Here is a 22915-nt window from a genome sequence, read left to right as displayed (position 1 = left end):
GCCAGCGAGTCACTCAGGACTCGCTAACCCCCTCCCTCCTGTGCTGAATCATAGAGCGAACGAATCACTCACTCACTCACCCCCTCCCTCCGGGCTCACAGCTTCTTCTTCTTGGTTGGCAACCAATGTTAAGGCGCATTACCGCCCCCTGGCTCACGGCTCAGTGGACATTTAGATGAGAAAATATATACTTGACACATTTAAGGAAAATACTAATAAAATAAAAATAAACAAGATAAATGTTCCCTTTAGAAATTTTTTTGCTCTTTTTTGCTTTATAAAATAGTTGTTTTCTTTTAGAATCACTCATCTTAGCAGTAGGATTTACATGAAAAGAGAAAATAAATTAAGTTTGAGTGAAAATGTACATTTTTTGCACTCTCTGGTCAACTGACTCAGTGAATCAAATGACTCAAAAAACCCGATTCACTTTGGTGAGTGACTCATTAAAACTCGATTCAGTAAAAAGAATCAAATTTACCATCACTAGTGTGGATAATTTTTGCCAAAAAAAAAAACGGTGGAAGCGGAGCGGCCAAAGAGTAAACTTTTAAAAGTAAGTACTGGATATTATGTAACTTATTTATGTGCAAATGTTTAATAATGAAGAAAATTAAAACATTACCGTTGGCCACATGTCGGCAAAGTTATGTGACATTAGCAGTTTGTACTTTCAGGTTTACTTGGTTTTAAAGCCTTTACTTTAAAATATACGCCGTTCAATAGTTGACCTTAATCCTACATTACCAAAGTGAGATGACTTTAGTCTCATGTACAACATTAGCTAATTGTTATTTACTAACTAATCGTAAAATGACTGTTCAGTACAGATATGAAGGCCAACAATCATGTTTTACAGTCCTGTGGTCTCAGCCTCAGATACTTATTAAATCACACAAAGCTCATGTAGAAACAAATGAACAAAATATGTTCTCCTTCATTTCTTTCAAGCAAAGCTGTATGACACGTTTCCAGCTGTTAGTATCATGGTTGCTAGGCAACCTGGGCAGCGCGACGGAGGCTAGACCGTCCCATTTCACAAGCCTACGAGCATCGCACTTCCAGCCTTAGCGGTCTTTGAGTAGGCGGCCCTTGAGGACCGTTGAGGCTGCGTACTTTAAGGCTGCAGACCCTGAATTGGGATACAGCCAGAGTCTGGCTGGCTCAGATGCTGGCAGTTCTCACTGCAGTCTACAGGTGTTCCAGATTAACTGGCGTTGGTCGAACAGATGTGTGGCAGACTTGCGTTTCAGGAGCTGCTACCGACAAACCAGCAAAAAAAACGCCAAATGTGTCATCTGTGACACTTGTGAGGCATGTCAAATATCCTTGGGCAAGATACTAACCCTAGCGTCGCACCTAACAGCTTAAATGAAGCGCTGGTGTGATTAGGTGAATGAATTAGTTGCATAAAGTGCTTTGAGTGCTCAGACAGAGTAGAAAAGCGCTGTATAAGAACCAGTCCATAATAAGTAATCGACAAAGTTTTCTGGAATTTTTTGTTTTCTGACACTTTTGGATGACTAAACATGTCTTGGGTCAAACCGACTCAGCAACATCATTGCTGTACCCGAGAAACAACATTACAGGAGGGTTAAAAACTGAGACCACATTAAGCATTTTTTGCTCAACACTGCCACCTACTGGACCCTACATTAAGGCCTTAATACTTTCAAATATCTCATCTCCTGCTAATCAAACACTGTAATTTAGACAAAATTAAGAGAATGAAAAGTTCCCTTAAATGTTCCTTTTTATTATGATGAGACAGAGGTTCATTGGGAGTATTTGAACTGACACCATTACAAGATGGGTAAAGATGCAAGGCAATGAGATTTAGCATTATTCTTTTGGTCAGTACTACCACCTATGGGTCATTCTCACTGGATTGCTTTGTGAGCAGTTTAAATTTATCAGATTCTGCACATACAGTCATTTATATTCCTGCAACAAGTAAATAAATCAAAAATGATTCTGTTACAGTTTAGCATTTATAAAAGCTGCTGCAAGACAAATAAATCTGTTCTTTAAATAAAAACATGATTTCTTGTGTTTTGTTCAAACAGTTCCTGATCAGCACTTTGTTCCTCCTTCATATAAACACAAACTGCTGTTATAAGATCCTCTTTTAACACACACACACACACACACACACACACACACACACACACACACACACACACACACACACCCTCTCTCTCTCTTTCTATCAAACACACACTTTTTGAAAACTTGCTGATTCCAAGTAAGTATTGTCTTCACCTCGCTGTCAGAAATACTCAGTGATATTTGTGAGCATGGAAATGCCTTGGGTCTCCCTACAACAATCATCTTTTATTTTTTTCTTAATCTTCCTAATGTAGTATAGTTGAACTGGCTGCTCAGCAAGACAAAGGTAGAGCAGAGGATGCCATTTTCCTTGCTGACATTCTTTTGGCTCAAGTGGAAAGCAGCATCTAAAGGCAGTAGACTCAATGTCCGCTGGGTGGAGCAAAATCCTGAAAGCAGTCCACTGTTAAAAAGAACCAGAAGTGTAGAGACACGAAAACATTCTTCATCGAAAGCTGGTCCATCTTCCAGTTGAAGGCTTTCTTCCAAGATTATTTATGTTAAACACTTCAATAGTCAAGCATGTCTAAACAGAATTCAGCTTTCTGTTGACTCAGCAGCATACAGTACTGTATTTATGTACTCACTTCCAAAACATGCACCCCCAAACCGGCTTAGGCTCACAGTCCTTGGGGCTGATATTCCTCCTGTATTGTAGCCTGTGTTGAAAATAAAACCTTCAAAAAGGGTTTTAAAAAATCAATGAAAAATAAAATAACAAAAATAATCAAGCAGTGTCAGGTGATGGGAAGTTCAGGAGCTGAATGAATGGCAGTTTTCTTTTTGTTTTTTTGTTTTTTCAAATGAAAGTGATGAAGGTGCAGATTCATACATAGAGAGATGCTGTCATATTAACAGATGTTAGAGTGTGAAAAGGGCTTTAACCCTCCCATTATGATGTGGGTCGAGTTGACCTGATTTAAAAATGTAAAAGAAAAAATTGTTAAAAGTACTACTTTAACACAAAATTGCTGCTTGGCTTAAAAAATGTAACCAACATATAAAATCAAAATGGTTTACCTGGCAGTCAGAGTGGAGGCTAAAGGGGACTAAAACTACTTCTTTCTTTGCAACTGTGAGACATATTTCACCAACGCGCACACACACACACACACACACACACACACACCTACTAGACAGTAATGTTTGGCCCGGTGAAATTAAATGCTGATTGAAAGTACACCTTAATTATCAACTGAAAGCAAAAGAGAAAAAAAATCCATAAGTAATATTTTGTTAAAGACATTACTGAGAAACTTTCCAGGATTCGCCAACTGATGCATCGGTGGGTCTGAATTTCCAGTGCACAGTCTCTCATCAAGTATGTTAAAATTGATGATAAAATTCAACAAAACTACAGGGAAACACGTTGGAAGATTCTTCTGCTGCTCATTTTTCTCCAATTCCAGCTAGAAGTGCCACCAAAAAGCAAAGGTTTCCCAGAAGGTACGCAGCGATCAGGCAACTGTCACCTTTGACCTGACAAAAAAAGTAAAATTATATTACAAATACTCAATCTTGTGGCAATCAGTGATTGCTTGCTTTTATATTTCTTTCAGCTTACCAACGCTGATTCCATTTGATCAGCAGTACCATCTGAAACCCAGAGCAAAGAACAGTGAAATATTGCAGGGCACATTAACTGAAGTGAACTAAAACAGTCAGCTATGTTTTTGATCATTTTATTTATACAGGTATATGATATTAGTTTTAAGCTTTAACAGAATAAGAACAATTTGAAATCAATTTAAATAAAATTGAGTCAAGTTGAGTAGTTGTGATTATTAAAAAAAAACAAAAAAAACTTTCAGAACGATAACAATGTGCTGGAAAACTTGGTGTTCATCACTCCAAGCTCTATGTAAACATTTAGCCATGTCAAGTTGCCATTGGTCACGGAAAGTGTGTGGGGCACGGGGGGGGGATAAAAAATTTTTTAAAAATCACCAAACATTAACCAGTTTTTATAGACACAAAGAGGTTGTGATCATATTTTTTTTAATATAATGTGTGTGACTGAACCATTAGAAAAGCCTGAATTAGGAGATAGCATTGTCAAACTACACGTGTCCAAAATTGGATAGTTTCAGTTGAGACAATTTAATGCAAGTTCTCTCTGATAACATTAGGTTGGTGGTGCATGAGCTGAGCCTTCATGTATAGTATTCCCAGAGTATTTTCATGTAGCTGATAAATTGAAAGATAAAGATTCCTTTGTCGCTGTACTTCAGCACAGTTAAAGTGTAACAGCTTTTGTTCCAGTAGACTACCATTGAGACATTCTTACGCGTTTTCACTCATCAATTCATAAATATTATTTATTTAATAATACTGTATTATACACAGAAAGTCTTGTGATACAGTGCTGTTTATTTTACCCATCCAACCCCATTCTGAAGGGTACAAGGGTTATACTCTTCGCTCAGTCAGGTGGCTCTTCACAGTGCAAATGGACTGTTGGGTCTAGATTGGTTTTTGTCATTAAAATGTATATGGGTGGTGATGATGGTTTCCTCCATCACTGAAATGCAGAAAAAAGGCTAACCTCTGTGTTTAACTATCCAATCATGGACCTCCAAAATGATAATGAAGAGAACTTCCCAGGCAAAGAAGCCACCCATCACTTTCATTAGCCACCCATCATCACTGTCAATCCTGTCCAGGCCTGTAAATATGGCTGCCACTGTGTGACACAAAGAAGCAGGCATTTTAAGACTAGCAGCAGGGGTGACAGTGTGTCTGCTGTTGAAAATGTTAGCATATATGGAAGATGGCAGAATGAAGTAAAACACAAGCTTACCAGCTATAGATTTTATTACCACTGCATTTAAAAAATGTGTCCAGTTGAACAGATACCTCCTATCAAAGAAAAGAGAAGAACTATAAAATCATCAGCTTCTGAAGTTCTTGTCTAAAAAAAAAAGAAAGAAAGACAAAAAAAGGTTTCTCCTGCATCCAATTTATGAAAACAAGTGTCATTACTGAACATACAATTTTACTAAATCTATATTTCACTTAAAAAAATATTTCATTTACCGAGTCTGGCCCCCAAAGCTACAACCAGGCTATATTTATTAAAAGTACCATTATTACTAAGAGGAAGGAATAATTTTCATGAGTCATGTGCAAATTATTTTCCTACTTGGTATTTCAGTGTGAAAGTGTGCTCTGATAAAGCACATGTAGGTTACACTTTGCAAAAGTTTGAAATTTTAAAAACTTTTATGGATGAAGTATGAATACAACTCTTAGGGTTATCAAATAACTTTCTAACCTCACTTTGCCGAGTGAGCAGTGCATTTAGTCATTAAGCACGTATTGCCCCATTCCTTTGGTTTATTGTGTTTTCAAGATTTGTTAAATAATTGTAGAGAAAAAAAAGTGAGGATATTTTTAAGTTTTTTTAAATAATATTTGAACAGAGTATTCTTAAATGTGTATAGGCATGATATAGTATATTGAATAAACACACACAGATGGATACATACAGGTGATGTTGTGGTCCGCAGCGCAGCAAGGCCCCGATAGGCTGGATGAGTGAGAGGATCATAACCAGGCACCCCAACACTGGATGTGCTCCCTGGATACCAAACACATTAACAGTGCTAATCATGGGGCATAAATATCAGTCTGAGAGCTGAAACACACAACTAAGGAGTGCTTAAGGAATATCAAGAGAAAAGAAAAAAACACTTTGAAGAGGTATATTAATCTTGCCTTTGTATGCAACTTGCACACTGCAGGAGCTGAGGATTGATCTATGGACCTTCTGTTTGATAGATGACTTGCTCTACTACCCAAGTGAAGGTAAAGCCTCCACAAATAACCCCAGAGTTAAAAGTACGAGAGTACCTTTGAGACTTTAATCATTTCAGATGTACCTCCCATGATGGGCACTTCTGCTCCACTTGCCTTTTGTCTTAATGACTTGCAATATTGGCTTATAAATATGCACCAACTTTTCATCATCTCCATAGTTTGCATTTTGTCCTTTAGGTTGTACATGGTGTCGCTATTCTCTTCTACAATCACATCACAACCAAAAGCTGCACATGACCGTCCTCCTTCAGTCTGGTTTTGCCAGAGGGTCCTACTGTTGCACAGGAGTTGTTTCTGCACACCAAAGCCAAGGGTTGGAGGGGTCCATACCTGGTTGGTATGGTTATCGCATTCATATTAAGTTGAATTATATTAAACTCCCTTGGCTCGTTCTTCTAATGTAAAGCACCATGAGATGACTGTTTTCAGAAAACTAAAGTGAAACTAACTGGATGCAGCCCACAGATTCCATTTATCCCTCAAATTATGTCTTGAACCTGTTCAGATGTGGATTGGTTATCAAAAGGCACAATGTTTCTGTGCCAACACTACAACTGGTGGAAGCAAGCTTTTGGCGATAGTCGGAAGGAAATATTCCCTTCTATTCTGTTAGAAACCTCCAGTAGAACCAGACTCAAGCGATGCAGATAACTGCTGCAACTGGTTGGAGGTGATGGGAAGACACGACAGACAAAATGTTATGGAAGAGAGCCAGAGAGTAACTAAGGATTAAATGCAAAGTGATGTATAAACACACTCTTTGCACTTTCTAAGCAGCAGGTCTTGCATAGGTGTTTGGACTATTAAAAAATGAATGGCTGCAAATTTTCTTCAAACAGAAAATAAAGTCCTTGTTTGTGCCTAATGTAATTAAAGCTCTTGATGTCCACGCGATATCAGCCAAATCTTCAATGAGGAACTTTTGGGGTTCTTTTGACTCAGCCTTTAGATAAGGATGCCAGATCTCTGGTTCACTCTCTCTTTTTTTAACTTAAGAAACATTGCCAAGTTCAGTTCTATTGTATCACACTAGGAATTAGAAATTGTTCATGCTTTCATTTCATTTTTCTGTATTATTGTAATTCCTCATTCACTTTTCTCAAAACCTCCTTGGAACATCTGCAAATTGCTCAGAATGCAACTGTGTGGCTTCCAAGTCTTCAAAGTACTTTTAAATCACACCAATGTTAATTCAGTGGCACTGGCTCCCTATCAATTTCAGAGTCCACTTTAAGATTGTGGTTTTGGCTTTTTAGAGTTTTGCATGGGGACGCACTGGTGTATATCAGTGAACCTTTATTGCTATACATAACCAGCAGTCCCCCTAGGGGTTGTGATCAGGGCCTGCATGCTGCGCAGCATACAAGGCTGAGAACTAAAGGAGACTGAGCTTTTACCATAGTGGCCCCAAGATTCAACATTGCTATCCTGTTATGCCTGAGATCTATGGACTTGGTGGTTTCTGTTAAAAAAAAAATTCACTTTGCAGAAATGATCTTGAAAAGTGCTATATAAATAAAACTGTACTTAAATATAGGGTTTAAAAACTGGGATTAAATGAAATCTAAATGTTGCAACATAATTTGGAGAGTATTTGCGTTCATATAATCAACAATTTGTATTCAACAATTACACCCAATCCTGTGTGAACAACACATAAAATTTACTTGGAATAAATAAGAAAAGAACCATTATTACACAGAGAAACAGGGTTTTATCATTTGATTGTCGCTGTAATGAATAGTACAAAACCATAACTTAACTAAGATTCTTAGGATCTAGCAGAGTCAGTGTACTAACCCCAGACCAGTCTTGAGCATGAGCGAACACAAGGATGAAAGCAGTGATTGTGGCTGCTACCGTCAGACACATTACTCCAACATGGACCTGGAGGAACACAAAGAAAACAGCATGATACTCTAGCAGCTAAACCAATAAATTTTTCCACATAACATTAGGCTTGGACCAAGCTGTCTTACAAGTCTATTATATCTGAAATTACTTATGAAGTTAATATTTTTAGTCAGAAATTTATTCTGGAAACACACCAAGTTTAAGTTATTTTCAAGCCTAATTTAGTTTACAAAAACTTTGGTTCCACATTGAAAAGATAATACATGGTTTTGTCTATGATGTCTCACCATAAACCAGAGATCTTTGTCACACATTTTTTTTCCCTTGGCCATTTTTTTCAGATATCGGGCAACCATCATGCCCAGTGATCCTGTGGTCATCCAGGCAATCAGCATGAGTGATCCTAAAACACAGTTAAATATTGAAATTCTCTCCACTTCTCTTTGTTTTAGGAGTTAAGATTAATTTCTTCCCTTGGAGTAAACATGTGGTCTGTCAACTGACTAAAAATTTAGAGCAGAAACATTTGACAGTAGTCGTCAAATTCTGGATTTAAACTAATGAGTCAACAGAGCAGAGGTAATATGACAGTGAGCAGCTAAACAGCAACCTTGGGCCAAGAAACTGAGTCCATTGCCATAATTACAGGTATACCATTAGCAGAAAAGCGGCACGGAAATGTTTATCACATCTTCAAAATTCTATTAGTTTTCAAACATCTGAAGATTGTTATAAATGACTGTTTTGCATATCCTTGTCTCACGAAAAAGGACAGTTATTGTTAAGAGACCACCCATCTAATGTGTCCAACCTCATTCACTGTTTTGGTTCCTTTTTTGTGTAACTTGTCTCTGTGAAACATGTGCAGTTCAATTTAAAGGATTACAAGTCTACTCAGTATTATAGATTAAACAGTTTAATCGTGCTAAAAGTACAAATGAAATGAAGTTCCTGGTAGCAGATATCTTCCAAGGACTTTCAAATCATTTAGCTGTGAACAGGTTAGCAAAAAATGACAAAGGACTTTGATGAGATTATTTTGGACTAAAAAAACATTTTTATTTTACATGTATCACTTTGTGCAAGGTCTTACCATGAGCTTTGATGATATCAGGAACATCACCTTTGCCAACAACAAGGGGATTATTAATATCGATCCTTTTATTGCTGGTGAAGGTACCCATATGGATTCTTATTGATCCTGTAGGAAAGGTATTTCAAAGTTTACAGACACTTGTATACGTGTATGCATGTGTGAGTGTCACACAGGATAACATTTAACCACACCAACATTTAAATTTCACAGAATAAGCTATGAATAAGTTTCCACATACCACAACCAATCTCTCTCTTGTGGTGGCATAAATTGGATTCATGAGTCAATAATACATAAAAGGAAATAGTCTGACATTGAACTTGATGTGAAAAAGAAAAAGTGTAACATGCCTAGAAAAAAAACCCATAGGGTGGAATAATGAACAAAAAGGTGCAAGTGAATATGGCCAAAAGGCATCAGCTTTATGTGCAGATAATACATTCAGTTAATGCAGTGGTTCCCAAACGTTTTTGCTAGGCCCCCCTTTGTTTTACAAGAAAAAAGTTCTTTGCGTTTACGAGTGGACGAGGAATACAGAGTTCGTCACGCAACGTCAAAGGTATGTGCCTTTTTTCACGTCACGCTGTGCGCCATGTTATTGTTTGAGATGAATTGCAGAATGGCAGATAGAGACAAAATACTGCAGTTAATCTGACTATCTTCAGTTTTTACAGGTTTACATATAGACGTGCAGTTACTGTCCCTCCATTTAGAAAGGCAGAGGCATCACGGTGTAATTATTATATGTGTAGTTGTTTTTTTTTTCCTGTGTAATAATATTCAACATTGCTATCAATACATTTTTCAAAAAATGCCTCTCTGTGCAAAATGGGTTTAAAAACATAAACAACTGTGGGATACTGTTTGTCCCTGATTTGAACCGGGGGAACAAATCGTAGCAGGATCAGCCTGATGTTATTTTTATCCCACAGTAACTTTACTGTATAAAGAGCTAACATCTCCAAAATGTCAGGAGTAGTTAGTCATTACAACAAGTGTTTGTGAACTAAAAATCAAGAATGTGGGATACTGTTTGTCCGTGATTTGGACAGCCCAGCGCGTGCTCCCGACGAAGGAAAGATCAATTCTGCAGGTAGGTCTCTACCTCGGCACTTGTGCAGGTGAAGCCAAAGGGAAGATATGCTTCACTATATTTTCTAGTCTTTGGCTTAGAATAAAGTTGGTTTGGAAACATATTCAGCTATGCTTCATCTCCTGCTTTGTGTTTCTGTGGCCGCCCCGTTCTAGCAGTGTCCAAGTGTTTTGTTTCCCCCGCCCCTGCAATGGCTCTGCGCCCCCCCTAGGGGGCGGGCCCCACACTTTGGGAAGGTCTGAGCTAATTCGTGAGTAGGTGTAAGTTTGTATTCTACTATTTAGATACAAGCTGGCTTAGGATTCCTTTTAAGAAAAAAGACTAAACTTTGCATGCCTATGAAACAAGTTTCATTTTCATAAACTGGTAGAGACAGAGTTATTAAAAGTGAACTAATTTGACACTTTTTACATTATTGGAAAAGGAACCACAGTCAAAGGCCCTGCATAACCGTTCGAAGTAAAAGTATTTACTGGGGTACAATTGTAAACAATAAAAAACACGTGCTTATTAGATCGCCTGCAAAGTATCATTTGAAAGAGACCTTTCCAAACAGTTTAAAAGACTGACTTGTTTGGTGTAACAAAGCATCTGGCACATCAAATTATGTTACCATTGTTGGTGGGTCCATAGGCAAACAAGAGGTAGTAGGATTGGTTGAAACCAGAAGTCCCCTCAATAGAAATTATGTTTGTGGTAGTGAAGACACAACTGATGACACTGTTCTGCAATGACGTTGTTATATTATAAACATTCCCCTGTTGGAACCAAACACATATAAATCTCAGATGTAATTTATGGAGTAAGATGGAATTCACAAAAAATACACATGCAGTTCACTTTTTCCACAGAACTGAATAGAAACATTCTAGCCTTATATAAATCGCTGCTATCAGAAAAAATGTAGTACCAGAGGAAGAACTTGTGGCTTTGATCGTCCTGTTGAATACATATGTTCCACCTCAACTTGTCCATTGGTTTTCATAACACAAACGTAAATGTCATCATTTCCCTGGGGAAAGACAAATTTGGAATGAATTAGCATGTTTTACTAGTTGTGAATGATTTAGCATTGCTCACAAAATTGTTGGGAATCATCAGAATATTTTATTAATCCTATAGGAAATATGCAAATTGGAGGTAAGTGAACAATGACTGCATTACAGCAGCTTTTCACCAACAGGTGCTGTTAAATACAAATACACCAAGAGGCTTATTGCTGTTATTGCTTAAAAAACAAACAAATAAACAAAAACCTAACTTTAATTTCAGAGGACTGATAATTTTGTCTTTACATTACCATTCTTTGATCATCAGAGAATCCAAAAGCAATGTATCCTTCATAAGGACCAGTCATCTCAAAGTGGACAGCTTCGCCACCGGCTAACATCTTGGCTGACATGAAATAACAGCTAGAACTGACTGCTGGGTCACAGTTTGAAGGCTGACTGAAGCACACCTTGGTGACCCCACAGTCAGCACTAGAGATGGATCCAGCTGATTTCTGCACACACAGGAAGAGAAAACTTTGGCATCATCATTTTGAATATGCTGTGTAATCTTATGTTCTTATTTATACGGTGGCAAATGACAACAACAGTCGCCTCAAGGAACTTTACATTGTATGGTAGACCCTACAATAATACATACAGAGAAAAACCCAACAATCATATGACCCCCTATGAGCAAGCACTTTGGCGACAGTGGGAAGGAAAAACTCCCCTTTAACAGGAAGAAACCTCCAGCAGAACCAGGGTCAGGGAGGGGCGGGGCCATTGGTGTGAGAGAAGGAAAACAGGATGAAGACATGCTGTGAGAGCCAGAGATTAATAACAAGTATGATTCAATGAAGGGAAGCCAATCTAGGAGAAATATGCTCTCTCTTTCTAGTCCCTGTCAGGACTCTTGCTACAGCATTTTGAATTAACTGAAGGCTTTTCAGGGAGTTTTTATGACTTCCTGATAATAATGAATTACAGTAGGCCATCCTAGAAGTAATAAATGCATGAACTCGTTTTTCAGCGTCACTCTGAGACAGGATATTTCTAATTTTAGAGATGTTGCGCAAATGAACATAGTTGTTTAATATGTGCATTGAAGGACATATCCTGGTCAAAAATGACTCCAAGGTTCCTCACAGTGTTACTGGAGGCCAAGTTAATGCCACCCAGAGTAAGAATCTGGTTAGATACCATATTTCTAAGATTTTCAGGCTGAGTACAATTACTTGTGTGTTATCTGGCTTCATGGATAGATAAAGTTGGGTGTCATCTGCATAGCAGTGAAAATGTATAATATGTCTTCTAATGATACTGCCTAGGGAAAGCATGTATAATGTAAACAGAATTGGTCCTAGCACTGAACCCTGTGGAACTCCATAGTTGACCTTAGTGTGTGAAGAGGACTCTCCATTTACATGTACAAATTGGAGTCTATTAGATAGATATGATACAAACCACTGCAGTGCAGTACCTGTAATACCTACAGCGTGCTCTAATCGCTCTAATAGGATATTATGGTCGACAGTATCGAACGCTGCACTGAGGTCTAGCAGGACAAGCACAGAGATGAGTCCACTGTCAGAGGCCATAAGAAGATCATTTGTAACTTTACTGCACATTACTGTTATGCAGCCCGTCTAATAAATGCTATAAGTGCATCCATACATTTTAATTGGTTATTAAACTTAGGGTCATGGATGGGCTTGAGCCTGATTTATCCCGACCACATGCATAAAACTCATGTACACACCTATGAGCTGTTTAAAACCACAAATTAATCTAGCAAGCATAGCATTCATAGATGCACAGTGAGAACATGCATGTGTGAGACTTGGACTTACTTCACACACACACACACACACACACACACACACACACACACACACACACACACACACACAAACACACGCACACACACACACACACACACACACACACACACACACACACACACACACACACAAGATTTAGACATTAGCTGCTTTAAATCTTTTCTACTACTTATACTTTTTTTCCATAGACAAAGCTAACATAAATTGCTTCTTGTAACAGTACTTTTAGTAAAGACAGACTACACATCGTTTATAGTCATCCATCCAACTAGATCAATTTATTGTGTACTAAATAGTGTAGGTAGTGCTTAACCCTAGAACACTATCGCTATAAATAGTAACACAATCACTAATGCCGGGTGATTTTTACCCGATATAATATGACCAACAAAAAGTACTTGTCATCAAAATATATCAAACACATGACAAATCAGAGTGGTCAGCTTTTACTTTCAACTGTGCCATGTCTAACAAAATGAAAAAAAGTGTCATGGGGGGATGCTAAAGTAATGCTCCAAAATTACAGAAAAATCTGGAATTCAAGAACAAAAAATTCCTAAAAAAAAAAATGACGCTGGAAAGCTGGTCTTTTGATACACCCATTCCTGGGACATTTGAGACTTCCCTGGTGAAGGCACAATCTCCTCGACACACTAACAGCTGCAGGAGAGAGAAATCATGTAAATGTATTTGCTCGGGTGAAAATCACCCAGCGATAGTGTTCTAGGGTTAATGGGTGCAAAACCATAGTATAAATAGTAACTCAGGGGTCTCACACTCGCGGCCTAGGGGCCACTTGCGGCCCACATCACCCCTACTTGTGGCCTGTATATTGACGTGAAGAAATATAAGGCAATTTGGTCTTGAAGTTACTTTTGTTAGGGAGGATTTGTTTGTTGTTGAGTGCAATGGTAAAATAAGTTCTTTAAAAAGCAAAAAATTACTTAATATGAAGGCAATATGAGCAGAGAGCACAAACATGTTGAGGGATTGGCTGTGTTAGGTCAGTGAGAGAGCTATTTGTAAAGAAAATTTTCACTAGCAGTCAACAACTAATGTGTACATGTATGTCCGCATTTTTATTTTGTTAAATACTAAGAAGTGCTGCCATGTGTGTGGCCAGAAAGAGAGTACAATTTGTTGATTTGGTAGTTCAATGAAAGGCTTCAGTTAGTTAAAAGTGAGAAAAAAATGCTTTCACGTTTGCTGTTTTGTCTTGTTATACAATATTGGAAATTTTAAAAACAAAACGCTACATTTTCGGAAATATTTGTGGGCATTTTCTTGTTTGTTTGTTTGTTTTTGTGCTACTTGAACACTAAACTGGCCCTCACATGAGATGACAGTGTCAGCAGTGGCCCACAGCTCATTTAAGTTTGAGACCCCTGTAGTAAATGGACTGGTCCTTATCACCATTCACACACATGCACTGTGACATACAGACTCGAGAAACTGGTGAGTGAACCACCAAAACCTAAGCAGACAACCTGCTCTATTTTCTGAGCTGCTCAGTCCCAGAGGAGTTGCAGAATGCAAAAGATGGTAGACATCCATCAGCCTCTAAGCCAACAGATAATAAATCAGTCTATTTGTAGGATGAAACTGCCTACCAAACTATGTTCAAAACAGACATTGTTACTTACAACAAGTGATCCAGGTTGTAAACTGCCATTGTCAGTGGATGTAGTGAGGACACCTGCAGATCTAGCAGCTCTGACATTAGTGAAGGTCAGGACAGGGCTCGTCACATTGATCCAAAATGTTGTAGAATTCTGCACAAAGGATGCACTGCGGGGACACCAAAACCAGTGTCAACTGGTGTATAAACACCTGAGCTTTATGAAAGTGCTTTGCTAATTTGAGCAAGGCAAAGAATGGAATTGTTCTTGGTAAAAGGGAGTTTTCTCTGTATGATTGTAGGGTCTTTACCTTACAAAATAAAGCACCTGAGGCAACTGTTGTTATGATTTGGTGATTTGGTAAATAAAATTGAATTAATAGACCATTTACCAGAAATGAACAGCTTTGATGTCTCTTGATGGTTCTGATCTCCATGTCACCTGAATGTAGCTGCTATTAAAGCCTGATGTGTGGGACACAGCCGAGTTCTGGACACACATTTGCATAAAGGGAGAGAGAGTGCAAATGACATGCCAAATACAATATACCTTGCTGCATAGTTTTAATTAACTTGTCACAAAAACTAATGACACTGTATATAGGATACGTAAGTCATATGTTCTCTCCTGCACAATGCTGCACATTTTTCTTTGTTATAGCTTCTTGGTAAGAACCAGCAAAACAAAAGACAGTGTATTCAGTATAAGAATGACAGCATCCCTGAGGAATGAGGGACGCTCTATTATGAGTAGAACAGGTCGAATTATTGATAGTTCATTGTTAAGCTCCATAACACTATCACGCCTACTAAGGACCCCTATGACTGGGAAAAGAAGGGCTGGAACCTTAGAGCACCCTCTGGGTGACAATAGGGTCTATAGCATAGACCCCAACATAGCATAGACCCCCACTTAATATAAACAATGAAACAAAAATCTACCATCTGGAGGATAAATACAAACATTCTGAATAAAACTGAAGTTAAAGACATTCTGAAATTAGAAATTCAATCTTATTTAGAATATAATGATAACGGTGAGGTTTCACCAGTGACACTATGGGATGCTTTAAAAGCACGATCTGATATCTTCGTGTTGGTGTTGTTCCCACATCATCATAATAAATGTTGTTCCAGGCTCAACATTGCAGGTGACCAATCACATTGTTGTGACACCATACTTTTGCAACTTCGGAAAAAAACGCTGTAAAAAAGAAAAGTACTTAACTTGCGAGAAACTGCCTCTGTCTGCCGATCCAGCAAAATTCTGAATTCTTTGCATTTCAGGATACTGTTCTTTAATAAACGGTAAGCATTATAGATATTGTCCTTGCAACATTGGAATTTCATAAATGAATGACTCGCTTGGCTTGCAAAAGTATTACGTCACAACAAGGTGATTGGTCACTTCCAATGTTGAACCTTGAACAACATTTATTATGATGATGTGGGAACAACACCGACACGAGGATATCAGATCATCCGCTTTAAAAGCAGTAGTTCATGGTAAGATCATAGCCATCTCCTCTGTGCTAAAGAAGTGCAGAAAGCAAAAACTACAAGAGCTAGAAAGTAAATTTATAAAACTAGTGAAAGAACACTCAGTTTCACTTTGTAATTCAGTCAGGACAAAAATAAAGGAAGTACAGAGGGAGACAGATGCAATAAATATAGAAGAGGTTCAAAAGAACCTTCTGTTTACAAAACAACGGTACTATGACACAGGAGGAAAAGCATTAAAACTTCTGTCATAAGGCTAAGAAAACAACAGGCAGAAAGAACAGTCTAGAACAGTCTAGAAAGAGGAACCCGTCAAGGATGTGGAGCTTCCGCACTTCTGTTTTCTCTATTTGTCAACATATATGACAAAGCGTAGAAATAACAGGGGTCCCCCATGGGTTGGGGGAGCAAAAATTTGCCCTATTTGCTGATGATATATTGATTTTCTTGACTAATCCAACTGAATCACTTTCAAATTTGATGAGATTGTTAGATGACTATGGTTTTCTTCCAGGATATAAAATTAACATTAATAAAACTCAAGTATTAAAGCTTAACTACCATCCAACAACTAAAATTAAAAACGCATATAAATGGAACTGGGACTCAGACCACATCAAATATTTGGGGGTTGTGCTGACTGAAGATCCAACTAAACTGTTTGAAGCCAATTATGACCCTTTTCTCTCAATGATTAAGAAAGACTTGCAAAGATGGAATACTGTTCCCTTCTTGACGCTGCAGTCTCGGGTGGAATCAATTAGGATGAATGTCCTCCCTCACTTACTGTATCTATTTCAAAGCTTACCAATTAGGATACCACAGAAACATTTTGAGGTATGACAGAATATTGGCCAAGTATATCTGCAAAATAAAAGAGCAAGAATTAAATATAAAACAATGCAACTATTGAAAGAAAAAGGGGGCATCAGTTTACAATGCCTTCGTGACTATTATTATGCAGCCCAATTAAGATCCCTGATGTGTTTATGTTCACCAACCTATTCCTCAGGCTGGAAAGATGTTGAAGGGACGGTTATAAATGGGGTGCCAATTATGGCACTTTTGGCAGATAAGAAATAAAACTGGCATTTTGGGTGATTTTATGCTCGATTCTCTCCTGAATAGTTGGGATGGTGTTATTCAGACTAGTGGGCTGAAGAAAGCAGTTAAGATATTGAGATGGATTGCTTATGACTCTGACTTTTTGCCCAATATTCACAATAATAGGTTTAGGATATGGGTCTCTAAAGGTTTAACTACTTAGTATTCTCTTACCCATGAGGGGACAATCTTGAGTTTTGATATATTAAAACAAAAATATGGATTCGGTCAAGACAATTTTTACAGGTATTTACAAGTCAGGCATTATTTTGATCAAAAAATTGAAATTATAATAGAAAACAGTGAATTGGGCTTTATGGAAACTTTTTCCACGTTAACAAAAGAGACCAACTCTGAATACATTAAGAGAAGGTGGGAGACGGAGGGCAATGTACTCATCCCTAGTGAAAATTGGGCAAAAATGTGTCAACTGCAGCGGACCACAACAGTCTCCAATACATGGCGAGAGTTTGGATGGAGAAACTTAGTGAGATGTTTTATTACACCAATTCAAAAAAGGTACCGAGGAGGTGGCGACTCATGTTGGAAGCTTTGTGGGACCTCTGGGGCTAACCATTATCATATCTTCTGGGAATGTAATGTACTAAGGTCATTTTGGTCCTGTATGTGTAATCATATAAATTATGTTTTTGGATCTAAAATCCCCTGTTCATTTCAGTGTATATATTTGGGAGATGTAAACACACAAAATTGGAAGAAGTCTGATATGAGACTGTTGGCAATTCTATTGATTGCTAGCAAAAAAGCCATTACAAGGAAATGGTTAAAGGTTGAACCACCGTCACAGGAGGCTGGATCAATATAGTCAACCAAAACTACATCATGGAAAAACTATCATTCACTTTGAGGATTCAAAGTGACAAGTTCTATGAGCAATGGTCAAAATGGACCGAATTTGTTAAACCGATAAGATCTGACTTTTTGTAAGGTTCTGGAAGTACGAGTGATACATGGATTTCTGGGGGGCCTCTAGGCCCGGTGGCGCTGAAGTGGCTGACTTTTCCATTGACCCAAATTAATTTAACTATATACGTAAAAGTACATATATTAAATAATAATAGAAAAATTGATAATAATAATAATAATAATAATAATAACAAGAATAATTAAAAGAATATTATAATAAATAATTAGACCAGAAAAGTGGCAAATAAGGATCTTTGGAAGAGTCGGGCAGCCCAGCATTGCTGAAAGTGAAGTTGTCTAAATCTGGAGTACATTTAGGCACTCGCAGATCTGGTCCTTTTTGGACCGATGCTATACTCATATATGTCATATATATCCTATTCTTTTTTCCTTCCTTTCATTTTTTTGTTTTGTTTTTTTTGTTTTGTTTTGTTTGTTTTTTTTTGAGGGGGGGGTGTCTGTCTGCCTGTTTGTTTGTTTCTTTATGCTGCACTGTTGTTATTGAAAACTTAAAAATAAATATATTTAAAAAAAGAATGACAGCAAAAACTTTGGCATCAAACTGATAGCAGACTTAAGTTCTAGTACATAAACATACATGCTGCTCACATTAACTTCCAGAATACTCACAGCTCTCTGGCTGCAGGTGAGGAGTTGAGCAGCCCCTTCTGGTATGGCAAAGGAACCCACAGGACTCTTGCTTCCCAGTTCTCTAGCCTCCAATAGGAAACCAGTAAATGGTGTAGAGGCTGGACCCTGTAGCTCAACTTGGAATCAGAAAAACAAAAATGAAGAAGAATGAAACTAGTGTTATTCTTTGACAATAAGATTTTTGAAAAATAACCTTAGTCACTTTTAGGACTGCAATGATCAACTTACTCAAATACCTTTATTATTTGAAAAAAAAAAGAGAAAGAAAAAAGAATTATCAAGGATTTTATTTTACTTTTTTTTTATTTGGAGTTGATGCTTCGTTTAATGCATGACTGGAGAGCTCAGTTGTCAACATGTAAATGCAAGCGTGTCACCCACATCTGCGGCTAAAACATATTTACAGTAGAAATGTTTCTAGGAGCACGGCTGTGCATAACAGCCATGACACCCTTAAGCCCAAGCAGCCTCTGTTTACACAAAAAAACTGATAACACAACAGCAGCAGTGACAATGATGTTATCACAGTTTAACATGGAGCCCGAGTCAGTCTACACACAACACAAAGAGCAAAGAGGTTCATGTGGAGTGAAAGAAAACATTTTTCTAGCGCCCAAAACAGCAGCACTTCGAAATGTAACCACCATTAAAACCTTTACTCGAGTCCTTCAGTCTCCCTGTTTAACAGCGTCAACGTGGGGAAAAAGGTGAACTTTGTAGCTGCTTCATCCACCGCCATTTGTTTTACACAGAAAAACATCTACCGTAAGCTACGAAAGTTTCATTAAAATATGCTGATGAACTGTTAACTTAGACTGGTACAATGCTTAAATCAGGCAGCTTGCTTAGGGCTAAATGGCAGCCATTTCGCTTTCTATCACACTCACACCTCCAGAAAGCAGGCGTGACTAAGACTGTAAAAGGACCCGACATGACTCAGCACGTTGTCTATGCTTTGGTCCACCAGCACCTGGCGTGTACGCCCTTGGTACCCTACCAGAACCCAGTATGTCTCTCTTATACCAGGGGAAGGGTGGCGCCGATGTCACCACAATATTGAGGCTCGCCGGCCAGTTACAAAGGAGCCACGGCTGCAACCACCTGACTGTGGCATCATGAAGTCACCTTGCCAGTAGTTTCTCCACCTGCCAGAAGCAGTGCCAATGATCTTTGGGGAAGAGGCCAAGCCACCACATCATTTGTCATCGCTGTGGTGGGAAGGCTCACAGCAACAGCTTGGGCCTTCCCTGAGAGCAGCGGCAACAAGCAGAGGGTTCGCTCTTTACCCAGCCACCGGCACGCCTCCTCTGTAGCCACAAAGACCCCTAGAAACACCCGGGGGTGGTCCTTCTCCACCATCCGGTAAGCGTCACGGGGGAAATGGCGGGGTAGTTCCATCTGGGAAACCAGACCAAGCAACAAGGTTTTCCAACACCTCTCTCTGATGTTCGACCTGAGCCTGCATCATCACCAGTCATTTGCGATGCACTGCTGCCTGCTCCTGTTACGTTGCCACCAGCTGCATCACAATCTGACCAAGCGCCTCAGTTGGTTGCACAGGTTGGGGCTCCAACATGACCCAAAATGTCATGTGTGGCTGTGGTTTTATTCTCACCAGCTAAAAAACAATTCTGTTTTTACACTGCTGAAGAAATACCTTAAAGTACAAGTCATCTTTATTGAATTATTACTATAAACTAGAACAAACTCCCAATTAACAGTTTGCATTTTATTCAGAGTCAGACAGTTTTCAGTCATGTGATGATCACAAAACAAAGTTGTACTATATTACAAGCTAATCTCCAAAAATCAGTTACATCCCAGATTGCCTGTATGAAAACATATGACAAAAGTGAAGACAGAAAATGTTTTCCCTCTTTTTGAACCAGCCATTAGCATATATGCGTGTGTGGTGGTTGTGGGGAAATATCTCAAAATTAGGTCTGATTAAACAATCAGAAACAACAATCATCTCTGTAGGCTTCAGAGGTGACTCTGACCCTAGCCAGATGCAAAACTAGTGAAGAAAAAAAAAACAGCACCTGTTAATTTTATTAGCACCAAAGCCTCTGAAACTGATTAACAACCCCCTCTTAACTCACCAGCTCAATATCCCAAAAGCTGAAATGGTTTAAACATGTGCTATGGTATGGTCTCCTTTCACTTGTGATTACTGACATTTGCAAACATAATAGATTAAAAATCAATCTTATAACAGTTTGGGAGTAATTCTTGTGCTGCCTCCTCATGCTTATGTAATGAACCAGTGGACAGGTTGATATATATATATATATATATATATATATATATATATATATATATATATATATATATATATTATAACTTAATAGTATAGTGTATTTTTTATCTATGTTTTTTCCCTGGGGGTAGATTTGGTTATGAACAAGCAAAATAAAAACACAATACACAAGTCCCAAAAATGTATTCTGTTCATCTGAATGTTGCGTTTTCAGATGAATAGAATGCATTTTGGGGGATTTCCTTACCTTGATGATTGAGCAAGCATCAAGACATAACACATAACGTTATGCTATTGAGTTTTTATTTGGGAACAGGCAGAACGTCCTGTCTTCCTTGCTGGCCCCATATTTCGCACGCTGGTTTGCCATCTCTCCCACAAAATCACCTCCAAAACACACTACAAATTTCACCAATAATTCATTTCCTTATAAACCACTGAATCGAGTGACATACCAACGACCGTCGAGCTTTCTCTCACTCATGTTTACTTACCTATGACATCCTCTCCGAGTCCGTAGCGACTTTGCTCTGTAGTGACAGTGAAGGGTGACGGTGCAGTCTGCGGGCTCAGCCCAGAGTGGTGGAGTTGCATGTCTTTACAGCTGTCTATAACCAGCCCTGAGCCGTGGCCCCGGACCAGCGGAGCAGCGCACAGCAGCAGCAACACAGGAAGAGCCATTGCAATAAAAGTATTTTCCAGTCGACTCCTCTCTGTAGTCAAGAAAAACTGAAAAACAGAGTATCACAGAACTACCGACGAGCGGGGTGGAGCACTGCAGGTGAATCTGGGAGTGCCAGTAATTGATAACTAGGGATGCGACGCTCGATACTTCTGTTTCGACAGCATGCCGAACTTAGAAAAGGTAGATGTTTTGAAATTCTGCTCCAAGGTGTGATTAAATACACCCACGTCACGTGACCATGGAGTTTCCAAAGGTGACTTACTGTGTTCAGGCGGAGGAGGAGACAGGATTCCTATTTTTACAAACCAGAGCACACGCGTGTGTAAAAGAAAATAGAATTGTTTTTGGGGTGTAGATTGGGAAGACCAATATATGTAGAAAAAATCACTTAAACGCCGAGATCCAAATAGCTAATAAATAGTCTATCGTCTTCTTCTTTCTCATCTATATGATTGCTGTCACAAAGAGGAGAAAGAAAGACTGCTAGGTGGGCTTCATTAACTCATGTCAGCAAAGAGAGAGTGAGAGCGGGGTACTGCTCTGTTAATTTATTAGCGATAAAAAACGCCCATGGTTTCCAGGAGAAAAATAAAACAGAAGAAAATGTTATATCTCACTCTAGTTTTTCTATTTCTCCTGCTTTCAAAAGAAAACGTATTTGGTGCATCGGCTGACTCATCTGTCTAAGCGATTACCCGCGTGACGGAGTATTAAGAAAAATAAAACTTACTGCAGGCGACGAATGACTTATTTTTGCTTTTCTTTTTTCATTCGCACTGACGCATCTAGTGTACATATACAAGAGAAAGGCGAAGAGGTTCAGTGTAACCAAGACCTCTGACTCAGAATGAGGGACAAATGCCCATGTCACAATATATGACATGCATAATAGTTTCTAGTAATAGTATTAGTTTAGTCTAGTAATAGTTTCTTTTCTTTGCTAAGCAGTCTCTAAACCATCAAAATGCTTTAAAAGCCATTAGTCAACGGGAAATGGACTTGCAAATAGTCATAATTACCCTATGGCAGGGGTGTCCAAAGTCCGGCCCGCGGGCCAAATGCGGCCCGCGGTCCATTTTTAATTGGCCCTCAAGTAATTTTATAAATAGAATAGAATATGGCCCGCACTTCCCAGATAGCAAGACGACATTGAATCTATGTTGATTTTTCATCCGAACCGTCGTATATGGTCAGGGTTGAAATGCCAATGTTGTAACAACATTGAAATACTGTGGTAAACCGACGGTCTTACTATAGAGACGTTGTAACGATGTTGATTCACCGTTGTTTTTTTGTCATTGATATTTGATCTATTTATAGTCGACCAGGTGACAACAACAACGTCGAGAAAACATCTATTTATAGT

General features: G+C 38.6%; 1 protein-coding gene across 1 annotated transcript; it reads right to left on the bottom strand.

The window, feature by feature from the left end:
* Positions 1 to 3498: 3498 nt before the first annotated feature.
* On the bottom strand, positions 3499 to 21545 carry LOC134635549 (putative ferric-chelate reductase 1). The gene is made up of 13 exons (XM_063484925.1): positions 21359 to 21545; positions 18584 to 18720; positions 11272 to 11475; positions 10882 to 10983; positions 10585 to 10729; positions 8876 to 8983; positions 8070 to 8185; positions 7729 to 7815; positions 5598 to 5689; positions 4910 to 4968; positions 4655 to 4792; positions 3674 to 3705; positions 3499 to 3588 (listed from the first exon to the last, which is right to left on the bottom strand). Exons 1-13 carry the CDS (start codon positions 21543 to 21545, stop codon positions 3499 to 3501), a joined length of 1497 nt encoding a protein of 498 aa, XP_063340995.1.
* Positions 21546 to 22915: the final 1370 nt, after the last annotated feature.

Source organism: Pelmatolapia mariae, linkage group LG10_11 (genome assembly GCF_036321145.2).
Source record: "Pelmatolapia mariae isolate MD_Pm_ZW linkage group LG10_11, Pm_UMD_F_2, whole genome shotgun sequence".
In the NCBI taxonomy this organism is placed as follows: domain Eukaryota; kingdom Metazoa; phylum Chordata; class Actinopteri; order Cichliformes; family Cichlidae; genus Pelmatolapia; species Pelmatolapia mariae.
Note: the sequence above shows the minus strand (reverse complement) of the source record. Positions and strands in the feature narration are given on the sequence as shown.